We start from the raw sequence: 21,453 nt of genomic DNA, 5'->3' as shown, positions 1-21,453 counted from the left end.
GAAACGGCGAGAGAAAAAGAGCAAGCCCTAAGCGTGAGAAGCTGAGACTGTCATGGAGAGATTGACTGGTTTACCCAGAAAAACGACTAGAATAATTTCATCCTTTGGGCTCTCATACTGATCAAGGTTGAACTGTTCAGACCACAAACGCCTAATTAATCATAATCCCAGATTCCACCGTTCTATATCCACAGAGAAGAGAGAAGCTCATTTTTTACCATTAATTTTCCATAGCACCGATCATGATCATAGAAGGGCCCAGCCCATCCGTCTACAGCTTGATCTCCCACCTCGTCCGAATGTATTCACCATATCGGTAGATAAAGAGCAAGGCCGGAGAAAATCCAAGGACGATGAATGCCAACAGGGAACACCCCCAACCGAATCCTAGTGTGTCGAACATACTAGGACCTGCGAGTGGCAGCATTGCGCCACCAATCGATCGCAGCAGACTGTTGGCGGCAAGGGCGGAGGCTGCGTAGATGTTGAAGGCATCAACGAGGTAACCCATCATCGGCATCATGAAGAGCAAGCAGCCGGCACCGGCGAGGGCAGAACCCAGGATTGGCACGATCCAATGCACGCCGGACTCTGCGCTCCAGCCGAACCAGAAAAGCCCTACAGCAAGGAGGGGACCCGAACCTATGAGCAGGGGTAGACGATGCTCTGGTCGGGGGGTGTTCCCTTTGGCGACCTGCCTCGCCAGGAACCGATCGCTCGTCAACGAGAAAGTCAGCATTGCCGACACGCAGCCCACGCCGAGACCGATATAAGTCAGGCCGGATGTGCCCGGGCCGAAGCCGTAGACATCGCTGAAGACCATCGGGAAAGTGGTCAGGAGCAGGTACAACACACCGTAAACGATGGCGCAGGAAACCGCGAAGAAGATGGAGATGGGCGAGAATAATAACATCTTGGTCGGCCGCACGATGGCCCGGATGAAAATCTCTTGATTGGAAATATTCTTGTCCAGTTTGGAACGCAGTGCCATGTTGCCGGTTTGCTTCCGAAGGCGTTTCGTCTTACGTTCGAGAATCAGAGGCGCGAAGGTCTCGCGGGTGAAAAGGATTTGGTACACCGTGGCAACGCCAGACTGTTTTCCCTTGGGTCAGCAAATGGAGACAAAATCCTGGACTCTCCAAGACACGTACCGCAATGGTAAGAACCCAGAAGATCCATCTCCAGCCCACATCTTGGGCCAAGTAACCACCCGCGACAGGCCCAATCACGGGTCCAAAAACCGGACCGATGGTAAGAGATCCCAGTGCCCTTCCGCGTTGTTCAACCGGGAACATATCAGCAATGGAACCTCCTCCGACGGCCAGAGGAGCCGAACCCGCAATTCCACACAACAAACGAAAAACAGTGAGCATGGCAATATTTGTGGACAGGCCACAAGCGGCGGTGAACACCACGTAAAGGACGTTGCACCCCGCGTAGCAGATCCAGCGTCCATAGACTTCAGAAAGCGGAGCAAGAACCATCGGCCCAAAGGCTAGACCCAGCACGTAAATCGACACGACGAGGGAATGCATAATTGACCTAGTTTCATCAAACTCCTCCGCCACTAGGGAAACGCCGGGGGCGAACATTGACGAAGCGAGCGGCACAAGAAAGGTGATCAGAGAGATAGAGAGAATATGGGCACCCTTTTTGCGCATCGACCAATTCAACGGGTTCGCTGGGTCATTTTCCCCGTCCCAATCGACAATATTTGGATCCTTGTCTTCCGGTTGAGTCGCTTCTGCTAAGGTCTTCTCGGGATCGGCCTTCTCGAGATCCCCGTTGTCATCCTTCCTCGTACTTTCGAGTGACGACCTGCTATTGACCGGTGTCTTCTCCTCATCTTTTTCAGGCCTGGATCGATTTGTCAATGCATCGGCCATACTAATTGCGGGTCTCTTTAACTTACTCAAGAGTGCTTGGTGGAAGCGTCGACTCGGCTTCGTTGGGTGGTTGATGGTCGGACATTTTTTGACGTCTACCAGGTATTCCCCAAGGGAATTCGCAAAGATGCCGCTCGACGCGATCGATGTCAACCAAAGATAGTTGGGATTTCCCCTGTGGTACAAGTAACAACAATACAGGTCACAGCGATCATGCAACGACACAAACGTTCATGATATGCTTGTGATTCAGGCTGTTCCCAGGGGAATGACCGTTTCCTGGCACACAGACATGTGCACCGTCGCTCCATAGGGATCCAGCGCTTTAATATAGCTGTACTCCATAACTACTCCGTACAGTTTCGCAATCAGATTCGTCAATTAGCTGCTCTGGCTTAGGGCCAAACTACGAAAGTAGTAAACTCCGGAGGAGCTAGTAACCGCACCGGAGAATATATTAGGGACGATAAAAGCCGCTAACTCCGGTGCTAGCCTCGATTGCGGAACGACGAGGGAGATCAAGGGAGATCGAGGGAGATCAAGGTAACAGCTGACTATGTTTCTGGAGAGTGACGGAGACTTTTGAGCCTATAGGCATTTTTTGTCACAGGAAGGTCAACCTGTCATTAGTAATGTGTGGTGTGTGGAGTAGCTAAGTGTTTTCTGGGGGCTCGGGTCGGAATATAACTCGGCGACCCAGGGTTTTAACCTTAAACCTCGACGTTGGCCCGAGCCCGTCAAGAGAACTACCTCATTCTCTCGTCGGCCTATCCGCGCTTCTAGCCGGGCCGACTCTTCCCACAAAACATGGAGCAATTTTGATCCGACTGCAGGATTATTATTAATCTGTTAATTGACGCAGGATTCTTGGCAAAGCTTGAAATACGAGTCGACAAATAAAGACTCCAGTCAACCCGGAACTCGGCAACCAACCCAATGCTTGCCGGCTGAATCCATATCTCCCTGCCTGATCGTGCACAGATCCTACCGAGATCGACTCTTCCTTTCCATATGGAACCGGATTTGAACGGGGTTCGGAACCGTGATGTCAGTATGCACTTCAGAGAGCTTGGGAAAGCTTGTCACTACTATGTACCTGCCATGTGGGCAATGGCGCACATACTCTACTCCGTACAAAGTATCGCGCCCAGGTCGGCGGCCGTCGATGCCGATCCACCGGGCTGAATCGTGATGAATTCTACGAATCGTACGCCAGGTGCAACGACTCCACAATCTCCAAGTACGAGCTGTACGGAGAATACTGACTGATGTGTGCCCCAGAGGCATTGTACGGGTTTACGCATGATCCTTGTATAAACATTTTCCCTGAGTCGATGACTTTATCAATATCCCAGAGAATGATGTCTGATGTCGACGTCATGAGTCTGTTGGTCGATCATTCATCCGGCATCCAGGCTCTTACAGCGGCAGAGCCGCTGCAGTAACGATACTAGGCTACCAAGCTAGTGCCCTGTAGGCTACACCCAAACCAAACTGGGAAACTGATAAGTATTACTGGTGCAATTGGCTATGCATGCGATGCTGAATCAGGTCATGACATTCGGTACTATCAAATAAATCCTCTTTGTACGGAGATCTTGCGTAAACAGTCTTAACTCCTTGGGTGAGTAGAGAGTGTAATCTGAACTGTGTCAGCAACGTGCCGGAGTTAAACATTTAAACTCCTATCAGATCATCTGATAATCGACCGTGGACACTGGTACCTGCACAGGAATATATCTCCGAAGGCACTCTCTAGCACCGGCCGTAGGGATGGACATGAGTGTAGTTTTTGGTATGCATGTCCGCTATGCTATTCATGTCATGCAAGGCACATGACGATGTACAGTACGGACTACGGAGGAAGAGCAGCCGAACCCTACCGCGAAATCCCACCTAATGCAGTAGCGCGTACTGATACGTGGTGCCTGCTGGCCCGAACAGAACCGCTGCCTTAGCAGAACGGGTCATCCAAGGCATTCGTACAGACTACGGTACCCCGGGCAAGGCCGAATGAAAGGTCTAGTTCAGTGAAAGGTTGCTTAGGGTCGGCTTTCAAGGGGGGCGGTTTATATAACCTGGCTGTTTGGATTGGCATTCGGCTGCGGGTGCAGCTTCCCTAATGCTAAATACAGTTCCATTCTTCAAGATACTAATCCGCGATTGATTGAGATTCAGAAGGTCAGTAAAGTGTTCAAACACCGTAGAGATGGTTTTGTTGCTGTTCGCTTGTCATCTTCCATCCTATCACGGTCGAGAAGAGTCATGAACGCGAAAGCAGCATCCTGAAAGCACTGAGATATATAGTGCACAACCTGATAAGAGACCGAGGGATCTGGGAAATGATTTCCACGGTTTTGATCGGCCCGGTCCGGTCCCATCGCTAGCCCCAGCCTTTTTGCTTGGCCTCCACGGTGATCGATCAGAATCGAACGTGCCTAGATCAAACTTCAAGTTTGGATAAAGACTATCCGGTCAGCCGTGAAATGGTAGTCAATGTCATTCGTGACGATTTTAGGGCGTCGTTCGCAATATTGGTCCGATGCCATCGTGTCTCACTGTTTCTTCTGACGTTGATGCTCTAGTATGTACTGCTCTGTTGGCTGTTTGGAGGACGAGCAGGCCGCCGATGTTGCATTCCTCTGTCGCCGATTTTCCGTTTCTTCTTCAGTTGCGCGAGTCTTCCAACTGAAATCGTCATCGAAAAACTCCGAAAGCGACAAGTCCTTGCTGTTCGTGTTGCAGATTGTAGGTGCGAGTGTTGTACTAACTCACATTTCGCGCGAACGTCATGTCCGTATATCGGACAATACTAAAAAGCGCTCGACGAACGATCAAGAGAACTGGGAGTGTTGTACTCCGTTGGCGAAATCTGGGTCCTATCGGCAACTTTCCGAGCAACAAAAGCCAAGCGATTCGGATCATCGCCAAGCGGAAATCGGACCGGATTCTTATCCGAAACCTTTTTCCTCCAGAGCTCAACACATCCACCAGTCGCGATGCGTTCGATGGAGTTGTCTTCAGCCTTATTGGACCTGAAAACCCTTCTGGAACTCTTGTTGGGTCCTGATTACAATGACAGCGAATTTGACTGGTTGAAAGGCAAGGGATATCATCTAAAGAAGACCACTGCTGAAGTGCTAAATCATCCACTTCTTGTGCCGAACATGTTGATATCAGGGATTGTGATGTGGCGATTCTTGTTCAAGTTTCGCAGAAAACTTTTCTGACTCATTGATGATATATGAATGTGCATGTCTTTTCCTGTGCTTCAATTGTTGGTTCTAATTTGCATCGTGTTCTTTTAATACTACAGAGCCTGTGTTGTCTCAAGTTTTCACAAAGTTGAGGGATTTCGCAATTGCATCGACGAGATTAGTTCATACGGATAATGCAATTGTTCTTTCAGACGACAGGCCATGGCATCTGAGAAAAGCTCGGTGAATCCTCGGGATACCAACGCGCATGTTAGCGACGACATCCCATCCCAGCGGTCATCTAAGTCATTCGATGGTACGCATAGCGATAAAGGATCTCAAGAACCAAACGACAATCGAGGACTTGACACAGACCCGGAGAAAGGTCCTGAACTTGAAGCCATCCGAACTCATCGCAGTCAGCTCGATAATGCGGATACCTTATACCAAGTCCAGAGTCACATCTCGCACCAAGACTTGCACACCTCGACCATCACCACGTTCCGGGAAGAAAATGCGGACCAATATCTCCGATTCTCGCCAGCAAGGAAGATAGTCATCGTCGCTATCCTCTCTTTCTGCTCGTTCCTCGCGCCAGTATCTTCCACATCGATCTTGGCGGCTGTGCCCGAAGTTGCGAAGACCTTCAATACAACTGGGAGTGTTGTCAATGCCAGCAATGCAGTTTACATGCTCTTCATGGGATTGGCGGCCACTTTCTGGGGACCATTGAGCCAAGTCTGGGGGAGAAAACCTGTAAGTTATGACGCCCCCTTTTTCCCGTCAGAATGAGATGCTCATGATAGCCAGATCTGCGTATCTAGCGCTACAATGTTTTTCGCGTTTAGTGTTGCGACAGCATTGTCACCTAACCTGGTGTCATATTTCATTTTCAGAGCCCTTACAGCATTCCCAGGGACATCATTCCTCGTCGTGGGCAGTTCAGCAATTGGCGACATCTACACGCCAATAGAGCGAGCAACTGCGTTGGGCTGGTTTTTGTCGGGGACTTTGATTGGACCTGCATTTGGTCCTTTTCTCGGAGTAAGTGTATCCCATCTGCCATCATATCGGACTGTCAAATAACATATGCGCATCCAGGGAGTCATTGTAACGTTTCGCTCCTGGCGGGTATATTTCTGGCTCCAAAGTGCTCTTGCTGGCTTGGCCATGCTGCTCGTCATTACTCTTTTCCCGGAGACAATACCGCACAAAACAATCAATGATCTGGCTGAATGCACGACTTCCGAGCGATTGCACGCCATCTGGACCCGCATTAATCCGTCTCGAGTCCTAATCATACTCTTTGCGTATCCCAACCTGTTCTTTGCTGCGGTCGCCGCGGCAGCACTGGTGTGGAATCAATACTCTCTCCTCACACCAATTCGATATGTGTTGAATCCGAGATTCAACCTGACAACTCCAATTCAATCGGGACTCTTCTACATTGCCCCGGGATGTGGATACCTCGTGGGCACGTTCATCGGCGGGCGATATGCCGACTATGTCGTTAAGAAATGGATCCGCAAGCGCAACGGGGTCCGGGTGCCCGAGGACCGTCTGAAATCCTGCCTCCTGTTTCTGGGTGTCCTTATTCCCGGCTGTATTCTGATATACGGCTGGACCGTTGAGAAAGAGGTTGGCGGCATTCCGGTGCCCGTTATCGTTATGTTCCTGCAGGGCGTGGGGCAATTGTTCTGCTTCCCCAGTCTCAACACGTACTGTCTCGATGTCATGCAGTCCAAGGGACGCAGCGCCGAAGTCGTGGCGGGTAACTATATGTTTCGGTATGCGTTTGCTGCTTTGGGGACAGGAGTTGTACTCCCCATCGTCGAAGCTATCGGAGTGGGCTGGTTTAGCACAATCACTGCCCTTATACTGGTTGCGGCAGGCGTGTGCATGTGGTTGACAACACTATTCGGGGCAAAATGGCGGCAAAAAGTTGATCGAAAAGAACAAAAAGTCTCACCGGCATAGGTACTATTGACTGTTTGCGGAAGCGCGTTGCATAGCCATTGGCGCCTTAGGCACAAATTTAGTTATTTAATGTTAATTAAATCGCCTAATTCGGAAAGGCTGCGGGATGACGTCGATCCAACCTTCAGCGCTGAAATGAACTTGGTTTCTATTTCAAATAGAAATTCGCCGTCTTCTTTACAACTTTCGCCTCATATACATAGCGTTCTGTATACATCATGACTGCTACAAAAGAAGATGTCAACAATATCCACAGCTCAAAGAGCGGATCTTGGTCGAGTTTCCTCAAGGTACCAAAACATGCCTCGATGGGAATAGGGTACATGGTGGGACAGTCCCGTTCAATGAGCTAACAGAGCATTTCCTTCAGTCCATTGCCTCTTTCAATGGGGATCTTTCCTCCTTGACTGCTCCTCCATTTATCCTCTCTTCGACATCGCTTACCGAATACTCCGCCTACTGGGCCGAACATCCCGAGCTTTTTGTTGCGCCCGCGCGAGAGCCGGATCCGGATCGAAGAGCGCTCGCCGTGCTCAAATGGTTTCTGAGTACATTACACCAGCAGTACTGCACGCGCAGTGAGAAGTTGGGCAGCGAGAAGAAGCCGCTGAATCCGTTCCTGGGCGAGCTGTTCCTAGGGAAATGGGAAAACAACTCTGATATCGGTGAGACGACACTCATCAGCGAGCAAGTCAGGTGGGCGATGAAGACGGCAGATAGCTGGTCTCCTTTGCTGACCAGTACAGCCATCATCCGCCTGCGACCGCGTATTCGATTATCAATGAGAAACATGGAGTTGAAGTATGTGCCGTCTGCTCATGAATCTCGTCGTGGGATAGTGGTGATAACATGCTCGCCGATTAGCTACAAGGATATAACGCCCAAAAAGCTTCCTTTTCGAGTACCATTCAAGTTAAACAGCTGGGACACGCACTCCTCTCCTTGACCCCTCCTGGAAAGGACAAGGACAATGAGTCGGATCGGGAAGTCTACCTGATCACTCTTCCGAGTCTACACATCGAATCATTAATCTACGGCACTCCGTTCGTGGAGTTGGAGAAGAGCACAAAAATCGCCAGCTCCAACGGCTACATCGCCCGAATCGACTACAGCGGCAAGGGCTGGATCAGCGGGAAAAAGAATTCGTTTCACGCGATTTTGTACAAAGCCGACGAGGGCGAGAAGAATCCCCTCTTCACTGCCGAAGGCCAATGGTCCAGCGTCTTCACCATCCGGGATGCCCGCCGCAAGGAAGACATTGAAACCTTTGACGTGACAAAGGCCAAGACCACCCCGCTCACCGTGGCCCCGATCGAGGAACAGGACGCGTACGAGAGCCGGCGAGCGTGGCGCGACGTCGCGCAGGCCATCGAACGCGGCGACATGGAAGCCACCTCGATCGCAAAGTCCAAGATCGAGAACGCGCAACGGGAACTTCGCAGGAAAGAGAAAGAAGCCGGCATCGAATGGGAGCGGCGCTTCTTCAAGCGCATCAACGAGGCCGACGACAAGCTCTTCATGCGTCTGGCGACCATGCTCGATTTAATCCACGGCGACGGCGCGGGAATCGAGAGCGACCGCACGGGCGGGGTCTGGCGGTTCGACAAGGAGCGCGCTAAAGATGCTAAGCCGCCGTATCACAAGGTTGGATCCGAAGGATTGGGGTTGGAGGAGTGATGCTTGTGTTGCTTTGTTCTTTCTTGAGTGTTGTTTCCTTTCTCCTTATCTTTTTGTTTTTGGCCACCTCCAATGATGTAGAATGGTTGATACTACCAAAGAGATACAGTTAGTATTGCTGGCTATCTATTTGATCACCAGCAGTTATGTTTGTACTCGTTGACGTTGCGGACCAACTTCAACGTTGAGAAGCACGTTCGGGTTAATCATCTACGCTTTGATTCTAGAACTAGATCATCATCAAAATATATATATACGACTAGTCCCGTTACTACTGTACATACACCAATCCTAGATAACCAGCTAGGTGAACGCCATACAGCATATCAATAAAACCTCAGCCCGATTAAGTTGCAAGAATGATCGAATAAAGTCCATGAGTGGAAAGAAAGATTCAGCTTAATGCTGCGTCCATTCAATCGTCTTCAGATCAACACCTTCCTGGACGAGCTCCCATAGCGGGCTCAGCTCGCGCAGGAAGTGCACGCGCTCCTTGACTGCCTGGAGCACATAGTCGACCTCGGCCTCTGTGGTGAATCGTCCAATACCGAACCGGATGCTGCTGTGCGCGTTCTCGTCACTGTTTCCCAGCGCGCGCAGCACGTAACTCGGCTCCAGCGAGGCCGACGTACAGGCACTGCCCGAGGACAGCGCGACGTCCTTCAGGGCCATGAGGAGCGACTCGCCTTCAATGTAGGCGAAGGACACGTTGACGCAGCCCGGGTAACGGCGCTCAGGGTCACCGTTCAACATCGTGTGTTCCATGGACAGCAGCCCGTCCACCAGTCGCTTGGAGAGCCGCTTAATGTGTGCCGAATCATACTGTCAAGCAGTCAGCTCACGGTCCTCAAAGCATATTGATGAGATACGGTCGAAGCAAAATGGAAAAAAAAATGCATCTCGATCATTACCCCTGCTACGCCAATCATTGGGCCTGGCTCCACGGGAATACCGTGGCGCTCATGCCAGGCGAACTCAGAAAGCCATGCATATTGAAAGCATCTAATCATCCGAGATGATGGGAAATGCTTTTTTTTTGAGGGGGGGGATTTTCTTACCTCTAAATCTTCCTTGGCAATTCGGCATGCCTCTCCCAAACCAACGACAAGATGAGGCGCCAGAGTACCACTGCGGAGGCCTCGCTCCTGCCCGCCTCCAGTGATGATAGGATCAAGACGCACGCGCGGCCGTCGTCGCACGTAGCACGCCCCGATACCCTTCGGGCCATAGATCTTGTGCCCAGAAATGGACATCAAGTCAATGTTCATTGCATTAACGTCGATGGGAATCTTGCCCACCGCCTGAGCCGCATCAGTGTGGAAAAACACCTTGTTAGCACGGCAAATTTCTCCAATTTCCTTGATTGGCTGAATAACACCAATTTCATTGTTGACCGTCATCACGCTGACCAGCACTGTGTCCGGGCGAATGGCTTCCTTCAGGTCCTCAAGTCGAATCAAGCCATTGCTCTGCACCGGCAGATATGTGATTTCGTATCCTTCATCTTGAAGGTGTCGACAGCTGTCAAGAACGCACTTATGTTCGGTCTGTGTGGTGATGATATGCTTCTTCTTTCCCGATCGTCCAAAGAATCTTGCTACCCCCTTGATACTCATATTATTGCTCTCTGTCGCACCGCTCGTGAAAATAATTTCCTTAGGATCTGCTCCAATGAGATTGGCAACATGCTTTCGTGCTTCCTCCACGGCCTTTTCTGTTTCCCAGCCGTAGGCATGTGTCCGCGAATGAGGATTCCCGTACAGGCCCGTGAGGAATGGAAGCATGGCATCCAAAACTCGAGGGTCCGTCGGTGTGGTAGCCTGCATATCGAGATAGATAGGACGACTTCCTTGCTCCATGATAGTTGCCTGTTTCAAGATCCCTGCAGAGGGACTCATCGACGCGTCTCCAGATATCGATGACGCCGGCAGCTGGGCATCCTGAGGTTGAAGCCCAGTTTGCCTCGTGAACTCTTTCTGCTCCGCCTTGATGGCGGTGTCCATGTTGACTTGGGCATTGCCGGACTTGGTTTGGGTTACATATCGTCGGCCTGGTGCTCGCTGAAGGGAAACCGATACCGATGGTAGGCCGGTCGAAAGCAGACGACGGGAGTAAACCCGCGACGCCTGTCTTACGATGGCCGAAGTTGCCGGATGTGACATGGTTTCTAAATGTACCACCGCACCATAGGGGCTGATGAAAGGAGAGAGGAGAGGTTGGAGAGACGGATGGCGAAAAGTGGCTCTGCAGGAAAATTGATGACGGAAGAACCTCGGAGGAATGTCAAACCGATTCCGATTCGTCGCAGCTCGGTTAGTTATCTGATCGTCGGGATTACCCAATCTAAAAAGCTTTTGCGCTTATCTCCGAAGAGTATCTTACACCGGAAGTCACGTGAGTAATTGGTCACGTGTATCAAGTACAGTCTCGTAATCTCTTGGCCTGAGCATTGAGGCCGAAAATAACCCTAAATAATCGCCTCTACGCTGCGCGGTTGCATCCGACCTTTATCACCCCGGACTGTCGGTCTGCTGCTGTTTATTGGACATCGAGCACATGAACGATCGATGTATATGAGACACGCTTGGAAATGATCAAAGTGTGGGCTTTTCTGGCCTGATGGAATCAAGCAAAAACTTATTCACTACTGTTGACAGCCCAACGTTTATCCTGGCGTTCACTCCTAACTCAGCAAACATACCCCGACGCAAACTTCTACGTGTAAATGTAGGAGTCGTGGCAATCGATTTACTTGGACCAATTAGAGTAAGTGCTATTACCTGCTCGCATGTTTTTGGTTTGCTTCACTCGATTCCACCATGAAATGGCATTTCAACACTGTAAAGTAGTGAGGAATAGGTAGCGAGAATGCTGAAATTTCTTCTTCTCGTTTGGGCGTGACAAACCAGCACTGCGGGGCTGGACTCAGGTCAAATCTTCCCGCAAACTGTGTTTTCAGCCGGTTTCACGATGAGTTGAGTTCTTCGATACCAGTGACGAAACCAAAAGCAGCATCTCAGGGCTCAACCAAGACCATGTATGATATTGTCGGCTCTCTCCCTCTCGAGCTTCTCATTTATGTTGTGGAGTATTTAGATCTAAAAGACATTGTCCGGAGTCAAAGGGTGTGTTTCAACAATTCATCGGAATTGGAAGCCAAACGGTCCGTCTGACAGAGTCTAGGTTTCTAAGCGATGGCGTTCTATTTTCTCATGCAATACAATCATCACGCCTGTTTTGCGTGAAACACTTTCCTTCCTTGGCTTGGATATGGATGGTGTCAGCACAGATATAGCGATCGCCGACGCGATGAGCTACTTCAGGTGGCGACATGGCTTGCAGTATGCTCGACCGGTCAAGACAGTCTTCCTCCCCTGGCCAGGTCGTGGGCCCAGACTGCCCTATAAGATTCAGTGCCATTCACGCCGGTTGTGTTACTGCAAAACGGATAGCAACGAAGTTGAGATGCTGGATCTTGAGACTGGAAAGATCTCGACTTGGACCGGCAGCGAAACAGGAGCGCTCCTTCGGGTCTGTCTATCCGATCGCTACCTTGTTCTGGTTTCTAGCGAAACGTAAGCAAGAAGAATAGCCGCTTTTATCTTTTCAGCTGTCTTCTGATATCTTACTTGATGACTGCCAGTGGGTTAAATAACTTGACGGCGTGGAATATACACACAAAACAGAAACTCAGCCAACGGATTTCCCGTAGCTGCCTGTCTCATTCAATCGTCGAGGACAAGGTCGTCATTATTCCCGGCCACGGCAGGCAACCAAGGCCAGTTTACGTTTGGGATCTGGGTTCAAATCATGTCCAGAGCATCGGCAGCTTTTCGAATCTCAAATTGTGCCACATGGACGCGGCTGAGAACATCCTAGTAGCATTCGAGATAAACTGTGAGAAACATCCGCTTGCGGTGCAGCAGACCAAGTGGAGGACAACAACTGGGCAACTGGTTGAGCAAAAGAGCTTTTTCCTCTCGATGCCGGATCGCCCTGTGGGCCCGTCATTTTGGATCTACAACGAGTGCTCTCGCACTTTTGGCCATAAGACTGTGACCCAGCTCTTCACTTGGTCCGACAAGTACGCAACAGGCCGACTGGAATACGACCACGCCGCGGACCGGCTCAGCGTTCAGTGGGTCTACTGCAACGAGATCATCCAAGAGTACCCAGAACGTGCGTACCTTACTCCCAACCTGTACTACCGCAGCAGCACGAAGGTCGACAAAATTGCCGTTTACAATGCCACCACGGGCACGGCGACTCTTCACGCAAAATTGCTGGACTCGAGAAATATGATCAGAATCTCTTCTCCAAAGTCTATAAGCCAGAAAATCCGCCTGGGAAAATGGGTTTTCGATGTCTTCGGCGACCGGGAGGTCTTGGGCTTGGCCGTCGAAACGGGCGTTCATCTCTCGTTTTTTAATCCAAAATTCGCGCCAGACCTCCGACGTTGGAGCAAACGGTGAATGCAAGACAGATAGTGCGTTCTTGACGTTTCAGAGCAGCATCGGAACTTGTCTATTCTTTCTGCGATCAACCAGTAGTTCAGTACGATACTATGTTTATCAGGACTGGATTCAGGAGCTATCCGCAATGCCACCTACACAGTTGCATACAAACTACTAGTTAGGTAATTGACAAAATGGCTGAGCTAATGCGCATCTGGGTGAGCCAGATCAGTGCTGTGGGGTTCTATCGAATCATGATCCGATCCCCCGCAAGCCGTGCTCTCAGCCTGATTTACTAGTAGATGAGGCTCAGAGTTTTTAGTAACTACTTCAATACTAATGATGATCTCCCCCGAACGGCACCTCGAGTTCGACTCGAGAACATCATGGCGTATGATATTATCGGCTCTCTGCCTCTAGAACTCGTGATCTACATCGCGGAGCATCTTGATCTGGAAGACATCGTACGGAGCAAGAGTGTGTATGGCGACCACTTCCTGATATTCAAAGGTTACGTGCCCTAACCTAGCAGATCCCTAGGTCTCCAAGCGATGGCGCTCAATTTTCGCGTACGATGCCACCGTCACACCTTATTTGCCCAAAACACTTGCGTTTCTGGGTCTGGACCAGGAGGGAGTCGACAGCAAAGCGGCCATCACCAACGCGACAAGATACTTCAGTTGGCACCTTGGCTTGCAGTACGCACGACCGGTCGAGAAGATCTTCTTTCCATGGCCAGAACATGTGAATCACATGCCCGAAAGGTTCCAGTTCCAATCACGCCGATTATGGTATTGCGATAAGCACAACAACAGAATCGAGACTCTAAATCTCGAGACTGGGCAGAAATCGACTTGGGCCGGCAGTGAAACAGAGTCGATTTATCACTTCGCATTGTCTGATTGATATCTTGTAATAACCTCGATCGCATAGTAAGTAATAAGTAGAAGCAGGTAGAGAATCCTTTTGCTTTACCTGACACTCAATTTCATGACTAGTGAGGGCTCGATCGAATTGACAGCTTAGGATATACATACCAAACAGAAGTACGGTCAACAGATTCCTGGTGTCCCTTCCCAATTTACGATCGTCGAGAATAGGGTGGTTATTTCTCACGTAAGGCGAGACCCGTATTAGGGAAACTTCCCCGTCCATATGTGGAATTTGAATTCGAATGATGTTCATTACATTGGCAGATTCTCTGGCCTCATTATGTGTCATATGGAAGCGGCTGAGAATATACTAACTACATTCGAGATCCACCCAAGCGGGGATAATGAGTCGCCTATGGTGCATCGGTCCAAATGGACGGCGACGGAACGGGTACTCAATCGGAACACCTTTTCAATTGCAAATCCCGACAAATCACTTCGTGTCCTGGTATCGGCAAGAGCTTGGGAACCCCGGTCGTTCCTATGGTCACAAAACTGTGGCCCAGCTCTTCCTCGAGCCTGGAGATTGCATAGTACATCTCGAGTACGACAGCACTATCGACAGGCTCGATGTCCAGCGGACTTGAACTGACAACCCCGTGCCCCTCACCAACGGCGTCCTTATCCGGATGTGATCCGTCTATCTGACACGAAACTTAGTATACCGCTTCAGACAGACTGCCTATGATGTTGCCGTCTACAATGCCACCAGCGGCATAGTAACCCTGCACGAAAACCAGTTGGGTAATATAATGGCAGACACCTCGTCAGAATCCAAACGCGAGCCACAGCGGGGAGATTTACCATTCAGCCCATTTTATTTGAATGTCTTCGGTGATCGTGAAGTTTTTGGGCTGGCCAATAGGGCTGGCCTTGAGCTCTGGTTCTTCAATCCAGACTTCGCACCGAACAAACAGACATTGGCACGAAGGCTGAATGCACGACAAAGAATGCATCATCTGCCTGTATGAAGTCTCCTAGAGCACTAAAGTAAGCAGTGCGTCTTTCATCATCCTGTCCTCATGTTGTGAAGATCTTGTTCCGCAAGTGAGGATTAGGTTCTGTTCAGACGTCGCCGTGAGAAATCGGGAACCACCGTTGCCTCGTCCTTGCGTTCTTGTTCACCCCACTTCTGGTTAATCAATAACCAGTGCGAAGAAGCAGGCAGTCATTTTTCATTTCTGTCAGGAATCAGCCGCCATCTACAAATCTTCAATGCCGTCTGTATAGCCTGTATATCACTCAGCTGGTTATTCCTGTTACATCCGTCTGTGGCACACACCGATTTTGAATGGTATTTAGAGCGGTTCTGCTAGCAATTCCTGCGTTGCTGCACTGAAGCCTGTCAGTGAATAGATGTGCCCGGAAACTGTGGCACAGAACCTGAGGGAGATTGAGCAGTTGGCCAACCGGTTGATAAGCCACGAAGTTGTTCCTCCTTGTCCGTTACATTTCGAGTTCTCCGAGATAGTACCTTGGCAGAACTTTCTTCGTGTGGATCCATAGAGAAACAGAATTAATTGTTCAGCTTCGGACAGCATCCTTTTTCGCACACTTTAGAATTTGCTTTTACCATGGAAGCTCAACATTATACTTTGGTACTTGCAGGGCAAAAAGACCCGGGATTGCGTGGGTACATCAGCTCTGCGGGGTTAACCTTTAGCCTAACAACTTAGCGTTTGTCATTACTAAGTGTTATTTACTGATGGATGGGCGTGATGTAGGCTATTATCAGATCATTTTCTCCGAGTTGTGCTCTTGGCCCAGTTGTTTGGAGAGCCCGAGGTTGATTCTTCGATATAAACAACGATTCCTCTGAGGTGGCTTGTCAGGTTCGATTCGAGACCATGTATGATATTGTTGGCTCTCTGCCTCTCGAAGTCCTGATTCAGGTCGTAGAGTGTCTGGATTTGGAAGACATTGTCCGGAGCCAGAGGGTGGGTATCGACCACTCCTCGATGCTCTGGTCACTCTCCTGACAAAAACCCTAGGTCTCGAAGACATGGTACAGGATATTTACGTGCGATACAATTATCGCGCCCTTTTTGCGCGAAACGCTTGCATTCCTTGGCCTAGATCTGGAAGGTGTCAGCATAGATATGGCGATCCCAGATGCTGCGAGCTATTTCCGATGGCGACATGGCTTGCAGCATGTCCAACCAGTCAGGAAGATCTTCCTTCCCTGGCCGACGGATTACGTATCTTCATCAATCGGCAGGATCCAGTGCTATTCGCACCGGCTATGCTATGACAACCCGAAACGCGGTGACGTCCAGATGCTCGACCTCGAGACTGGGAAGAAATCGACGTGGGCCCGCAACAATGGCTTAGCAGGTTCTGGTCAGATAACATTGTCTGATAGATACCTTGTTACTGAGAGGTACGAAAAGTTTTGGTAAGGAGCAGCTGTGATATCTATCTTGTCAGCTGTTTGCCTAACAGTTGGTTTGAGGTCGGAGATTAGTGGTACTAGTGCTTGGGCTACTGAGTTGACAGCATGGGATCTACACATGAAACGGAAACGCGTTAAACGACTTAAAGTCTTCTACAGTCATTACACGATCGTCGGGGACACGGTGGTCGTCGCTCCCCTGCCCTCAAAGGTCGTGACTTGTCCCGTTTATGTTTGGGATCTGAGCTCAAATCATGTCCAAAAGATTGGCTCCTTTGGCGATCTCAGACTATACCACCTGGCCGCCGCCGAAAACATATTGGTTACCTTTGAAATCAACTGGGAGAAACCGTCGCCAGAGGTACAGCAAACAAAGTGGACAACGACGACAGGGCAGCCGCTCGAGAGGAAAGTCTTCCATTTGCCGCTGCCAGCCGATGATCCCATCAAAAGATTCGAGCATGCGCTCGACACCTGTCACACCTACGGGCACAAGACCGTCACTCAGTCCTACCACGCCACCGGCAAGTACGCTAGGATCCATCTCGAATACGACTACGCCGACGACCGGCTCCGCGTCCGGTTACTTCATTGCGACAAGTACATCCTGGACGAGGTCTCCCAGGATTACTCTGCATATCTGACCCGGAACCTGGTCTACCGCTGCACCTTCGAAACCGGCGAGGTAGCCGTCTACAATAGTATTACCGGCAAGGTAACCCTACACCCAATTAAGTTGCCGGGAAGTCATGCTCTCATGGCCGATACCTCGTCGAACTCCACATTCAAAGAGAGCGAGGACGTTGATACTCCTTTTAGTGAAGAATATTTACAGGTCTTCGGTGACCGTGAGGTTTTTGGTATGGCCAATCTCACCGGCATTCAGCTCTGGTTCTTCAATCCAAAATTTGCGCCAGATCCGCAGGATTGGAGATGAATTGCCTTAGATCTCAACACATTCTCCCAAGAAGCATTGTAATAGGTTCGTTGACGCAGAAATTCGGAAGATGAAGTATAAAGATACTGTATGTGTGTGTTGGGTGTCATCTACCGTCCCATCTACACAAAGATATACTAATCCCAGTATTTCACTGACTTTTCTGAGCACTTGAACATGGTATATACCGCAGTTGTTGCCAAATAAGATACGTACATGACATGACATGACAGGACATCGCTCATCAGAGGTTATCAGGACATACATAATCATAATCATGACAGGGAATCACTGACAACCGATTGAGAAACGTCGTGGGATTGGGGAGAGTAAATACCAACAAGAAAAGGTAAACATGATGTATCCTCCATTCACAAGTGCGGTGCACTTGTCGTGGCTGGACATTTCGTAGTTGGCCTAGATGTAGCCTAGATTGGAGAGAATATTCCTACTGTCACTGGCGGGCATGCTGGATGTCTGTAATGCGCGTGCCTGCGATCCTCGTCGCAATCGCTGAATCCCAGCCGTGACCTTCCACGCTTCAGTCTGCGGGAGGACGAAAACGTACTTCTTTCCTTCCTGATCGCGAATACTGGCTCGGACAATGTATAGGCCGCGAAGTTCCGCTGTCTGCACGCAAGTAGAGTTTCCGTCAATATCCATTCAGGAAACAACGAATTGCATTCGGCACAAATTCCGGAAACATTCACAAAGCTTAAAAAGAGGAGTGTTGCGATTCATAGTTGAAGGAATGAAGCAGCTAAGGCACGCCGGCAGGGAAACACTTACCTCGACTAATTTCATGGTCCATGCTTTGACATCCCATTCACGTTGCGCGACTCCGCGCACATCATCGTCAATGAACAAACCCTCCGTTGTTATTCGCAGGATTAGTCCATCCGTAACAGAGCCCTGACCCGAGACCAGCTTCGCTGTTGGTGTGTTTTGGAATGCATTATTGAACAAATACACGCCGCGAATCACAACCTTGTCCGGATCTTTCGTTGCATATGGCTCTCTGTTAGAGGGCGGTGGCGTCGTGCGTGCCGTCGTATGTGACGGTGCGTATGACGACTCCGAGTTGACTGAAGAGGATGACGTATGATATGGCCGCCGAGGTCGATCGTACGGGCGGAAAGAATATGCATCGTCATCGGTTGCAGTTTTTGTGGATGTAGGCGTGGCCTTTTTCTGGGGTGACGAAGCGGGCGATGGAGCCGGTGACGGCTTTTTAGAAGCCTCAGAAGCCTCCTTTGCCTCAGCAAATTTCTTTGCAGCGGCTTCTTTCGCTTTCTGAAATCTGGCTGTTGCCTCTCTTTTTAAAGCCTCTCTGGCTGCCGCCTCCCTCTCGGCAGCTTCCTTTTCAGCTTTTTCCTTAGCTTCAGCGGCGGCTCGAAGAGCAGCTGCTTCTCGTTCTATCGCTTCTCGGAGAGCTGCTGCTTCTCTTTCCGCCGCTTCTCTCGCCGCCGCAGCCTCGCGTTCCAGTTGTTCTTTACGCTCCTGAAATTCCTTCTCCAAAGCTTCCCTTTCTCGTTGCCTTCTCCGTTCTGCTTCCTCTTCTTCGCGCTTCTTCCGGAAGGCCTCCATTTTTCGGCGAATTTCCTCTTTGCGTCGAGTCTCCTCCCTTGCCCTCTCCCAGTCCTCAGCTTGACTGGACTTTTGTTGGCTTCCGGCCGCACTCTGGGCCTGTGGTCCGCCCTGTGTCTGATGTCCAGCCTGTGCCTGATGCCCGGCCTGGGATTGAGGCCCACCCTGCGCCTGCGGCCCACCTTGGGGTTGAGGTCCAGCCTGGGGCTGGGGAGGCGGTGTTTGCGCGGTTCCAGCGTTGAATGTATTCCCGGCATTAGAAGCAGAAGTCTGACTGCTCGAATTGCCGCCCGGAGGATTTCCTGATGGTGTATTCGCGGATCCTGATCCAGACTTGCTTGGACCTCCAGAGCGTCGGCCGGCGCTGAATATTCCATCTTGCTGCATCATCCCCAGAAACCAGCCCAAGAGGAATGATACTAAAACTGCCGCTACAATGCTCATGCCGCTGGGTGCCATGGCAGAGAATAAGCCTTTGACGATGGGAAGAAGCGTGACGTAGCTTGCCATGATGGCAAGCGTGGTCAGCACCCCGGCGAAGAAACTGTTCCGGTGGCATTGTAACGAGGGCAGGTACAAGAAGCCACTACCCGAGGAATGTGGGGGAATCACGAAGATGTCGTAATTGCCATTTGGCAGATCGCTGGCTTTACGGTATCTAGGGGTACCTTCAGTCGTTTGCGGATTGGCGCCATGAGGCGGAGGCGGTGGTGGAGGGGGCTCCATTCCCACCGATTATTTGAAGAATTCCGCTCAATTGACGCTCCCTCACTCGTCTCCGGGCAAATTACAAAGAGAGTATCTGTCGAGTATGAGCCGAGGCTTCGAAGCTGGACATCATGGCGCACAGCGCATCGGCATGGGGCACGCCCCGCGATCCGAATATCGACCCAAGTCGTGCAGAATGTGGACGGAGTGAATCGCTGCAGAAACTCGCGACTGGGCTGTTGATGGAATGCAGGCTTGTTAACAACCAGGGATCTGCAAAATATCAGTCAGAGAAGCCCGGCTCCCACGGAAAACCAATACTCACATGGATTTGTCCAGATATCGAGGATATTGACAGACACAAATGAAAGATCAATATTGAAGAGAGACGGCCACGTTTTTCTGTTGATATGTCGTGGTAAGCGTGCAGATGCAGCCCGTCTTTACTGGAAACGGTTAGACATTCACCTCAACGCCGCTGCCACGAGGGGAGGGTTGGGAGGCGGGCAAGTTCGTGGGAATCGTGGTGAACTGCAAATCTAGAGGATTGAGATTGACAGGATACATCTCATCAACTGAACTACAGAGCAAATATCTTCTACAACAATGGCTTTCGATTCATCTTCGAGCAGGACTTTCCGTTTCTTTTGCTGTACGTGTCGTTTCACGAGGCCCGGGCAGTGTTTGTTTTGATTTTTCTCATTGTGTGCTTTGAGCGATTCAGGCCTTTGGACGGTCAACCAATCACGCCCACGGGAACCAGCCGCGCCACTCTCGCTCATTTGACTTATCAAAAACGTGGGACCAATCACATCTCAATATCGCGTTCATCAAAGCACGGATATCATTGGTTCGTGCTGGCTCTGCAGCTTGGGGGTGTGCCTTTAAGCACCTCAGAGGGAGAGCCGAGCAGGGGAATTTGTGGCATTCTGATCGTCTATGAGGCGCGGATGCTGTCGTCCTCTCGATCCAGAATCAGTGTCTGCTTGGCAACAGTGTGGCCGGCATTGACTACGACGGCATCAGACTTCATACTCAGCTGTCGATTCTACTAGCACGAGAGGTATTTGTCACTCGATGTAGACCAAAGCATCACGACGCTCTCTTGATGATATAGCGGGGTAAACAATGCCAGTGATATTTGATACTTTTTGGCATGTCCTTGGCAACGACTAAGCTAATATCATGCCGTTCCGTTTGTGTTAAAGCTTGAGAGCTCAGAACCTGCCACGTCTTCCAACCTGAATCTAGAGGGTGCAACTCCCATGCCCTGATCCAGTTTACAGCTGGCAGAATGCCCTGGCAGCGTTTCGATACCCCTCTCGTCAACAGGCCTGTAGAATCAACAATCCTTGCATGCAACTCAGATTCCTTATGAGCACCTCTCTAGGCTCCAGAACCTATTCCTACGTCCTTTTTATAGTCACGTGATCCATCTTTGTCTGGCCGGATCCCAGGGTCCCAGTGGCTGAGCATTTGACAATATAGGGCTAGGCCTTATCCTGTCCTTAAAGTCGCCCATTTTGTCAAGTTCACGGCTCTCTGTTTTTGCATGATCATATCCAGGCTGCCGACCCTGATCGGTACACGGGATTGGCACACAGAGGCTGCCCTTGCGCTGATTGGGCGGTGTGCGCCAACTGTCGGGCTGCGACATCACCATCCAGCATCACAAGCACAGGTCAGCCAGTGTTTTTCGTCGTCGG

General features: G+C 50.4%; 8 protein-coding genes across 8 annotated transcripts; 4 read left to right on the top strand and 4 right to left on the bottom strand.

Annotated features, from left to right (window-relative positions):
• Nucleotides 1–271: 271 nt before the first annotated feature.
• On the bottom strand, nt 272–1,971 carry VTN49DRAFT_2298 (uncharacterized protein; the record flags this gene model as incomplete). Its single annotated transcript, XM_069410007.1, has 3 exons — nt 272–1,093; nt 1,152–1,857; nt 1,913–1,971. 3 exons carry the CDS (start codon nt 1,969–1,971, stop codon nt 272–274), a joined length of 1,587 nt encoding a protein of 528 aa, XP_069268856.1.
• A 3,334-nt stretch (nt 1,972–5,305) lies between these two features.
• Nucleotides 5,306–7,060, top strand: VTN49DRAFT_2297 (uncharacterized protein; the record flags this gene model as incomplete). Its single annotated transcript, XM_069410006.1, has 3 exons — nt 5,306–5,839; nt 5,894–6,127; nt 6,185–7,060. The coding sequence occupies 3 exons, from the start codon at nt 5,306–5,308 to the stop codon at nt 7,058–7,060; spliced, it is 1,644 nt and encodes a 547-aa protein (XP_069268855.1).
• A 218-nt stretch (nt 7,061–7,278) lies between these two features.
• VTN49DRAFT_2296 (uncharacterized protein) lies at nt 7,279–8,737 on the top strand (the record flags this gene model as incomplete). Its single annotated transcript, XM_069410005.1, has 4 exons — nt 7,279–7,350; nt 7,431–7,756; nt 7,807–7,861; nt 7,925–8,737. 4 exons carry the CDS (start codon nt 7,279–7,281, stop codon nt 8,735–8,737), a joined length of 1,266 nt encoding a protein of 421 aa, XP_069268854.1.
• Nucleotides 8,738–9,136: 399 nt separating this feature from the next.
• Nucleotides 9,137–10,899, bottom strand: VTN49DRAFT_2295 (uncharacterized protein; the record flags this gene model as incomplete). The annotated part of the gene is made up of 2 exons (XM_069410004.1): nt 9,137–9,559; nt 9,796–10,899. 2 exons carry the CDS (start codon nt 10,897–10,899, stop codon nt 9,137–9,139), a joined length of 1,527 nt encoding a protein of 508 aa, XP_069268853.1.
• Nucleotides 10,900–12,046: 1,147 nt separating this feature from the next.
• VTN49DRAFT_2294 (uncharacterized protein) lies at nt 12,047–13,209 on the top strand (the record flags this gene model as incomplete). The annotated part of the gene is made up of 2 exons (XM_069410003.1): nt 12,047–12,312; nt 12,381–13,209. The coding sequence occupies 2 exons, from the start codon at nt 12,047–12,049 to the stop codon at nt 13,207–13,209; spliced, it is 1,095 nt and encodes a 364-aa protein (XP_069268852.1).
• A 2,761-nt stretch (nt 13,210–15,970) lies between these two features.
• On the top strand, nt 15,971–17,452 carry VTN49DRAFT_2293 (uncharacterized protein; the record flags this gene model as incomplete). The annotated part of the gene is made up of 3 exons (XM_069410002.1): nt 15,971–16,060; nt 16,115–16,518; nt 16,576–17,452. The coding sequence occupies 3 exons, from the start codon at nt 15,971–15,973 to the stop codon at nt 17,450–17,452; spliced, it is 1,371 nt and encodes a 456-aa protein (XP_069268851.1).
• A 417-nt stretch (nt 17,453–17,869) lies between these two features.
• Nucleotides 17,870–19,765, bottom strand: VTN49DRAFT_2292 (uncharacterized protein; the record flags this gene model as incomplete). Its single annotated transcript, XM_069410001.1, has 2 exons — nt 17,870–18,082; nt 18,242–19,765. 2 exons carry the CDS (start codon nt 19,763–19,765, stop codon nt 17,870–17,872), a joined length of 1,737 nt encoding a protein of 578 aa, XP_069268850.1.
• Nucleotides 19,766–19,826: 61 nt separating this feature from the next.
• Nucleotides 19,827–21,417, bottom strand: VTN49DRAFT_2291 (uncharacterized protein; the record flags this gene model as incomplete). Its single annotated transcript, XM_069410000.1, has 3 exons — nt 19,827–20,020; nt 20,073–20,149; nt 21,350–21,417. The coding sequence occupies 3 exons, from the start codon at nt 21,415–21,417 to the stop codon at nt 19,827–19,829; spliced, it is 339 nt and encodes a 112-aa protein (XP_069268849.1).
• Nucleotides 21,418–21,453: the final 36 nt, after the last annotated feature.

The sequence above is a fragment of the Thermomyces lanuginosus genome (assembly GCF_041956635.1).
Source record: "Thermomyces lanuginosus strain ATCC 200065 unplaced genomic scaffold VTN49scaffold_27, whole genome shotgun sequence".
In the NCBI taxonomy this organism is placed as follows: domain Eukaryota; kingdom Fungi; phylum Ascomycota; class Eurotiomycetes; order Eurotiales; family Trichocomaceae; genus Thermomyces; species Thermomyces lanuginosus.
This window is presented reverse-complemented; position numbering and strand designations above follow the sequence as displayed.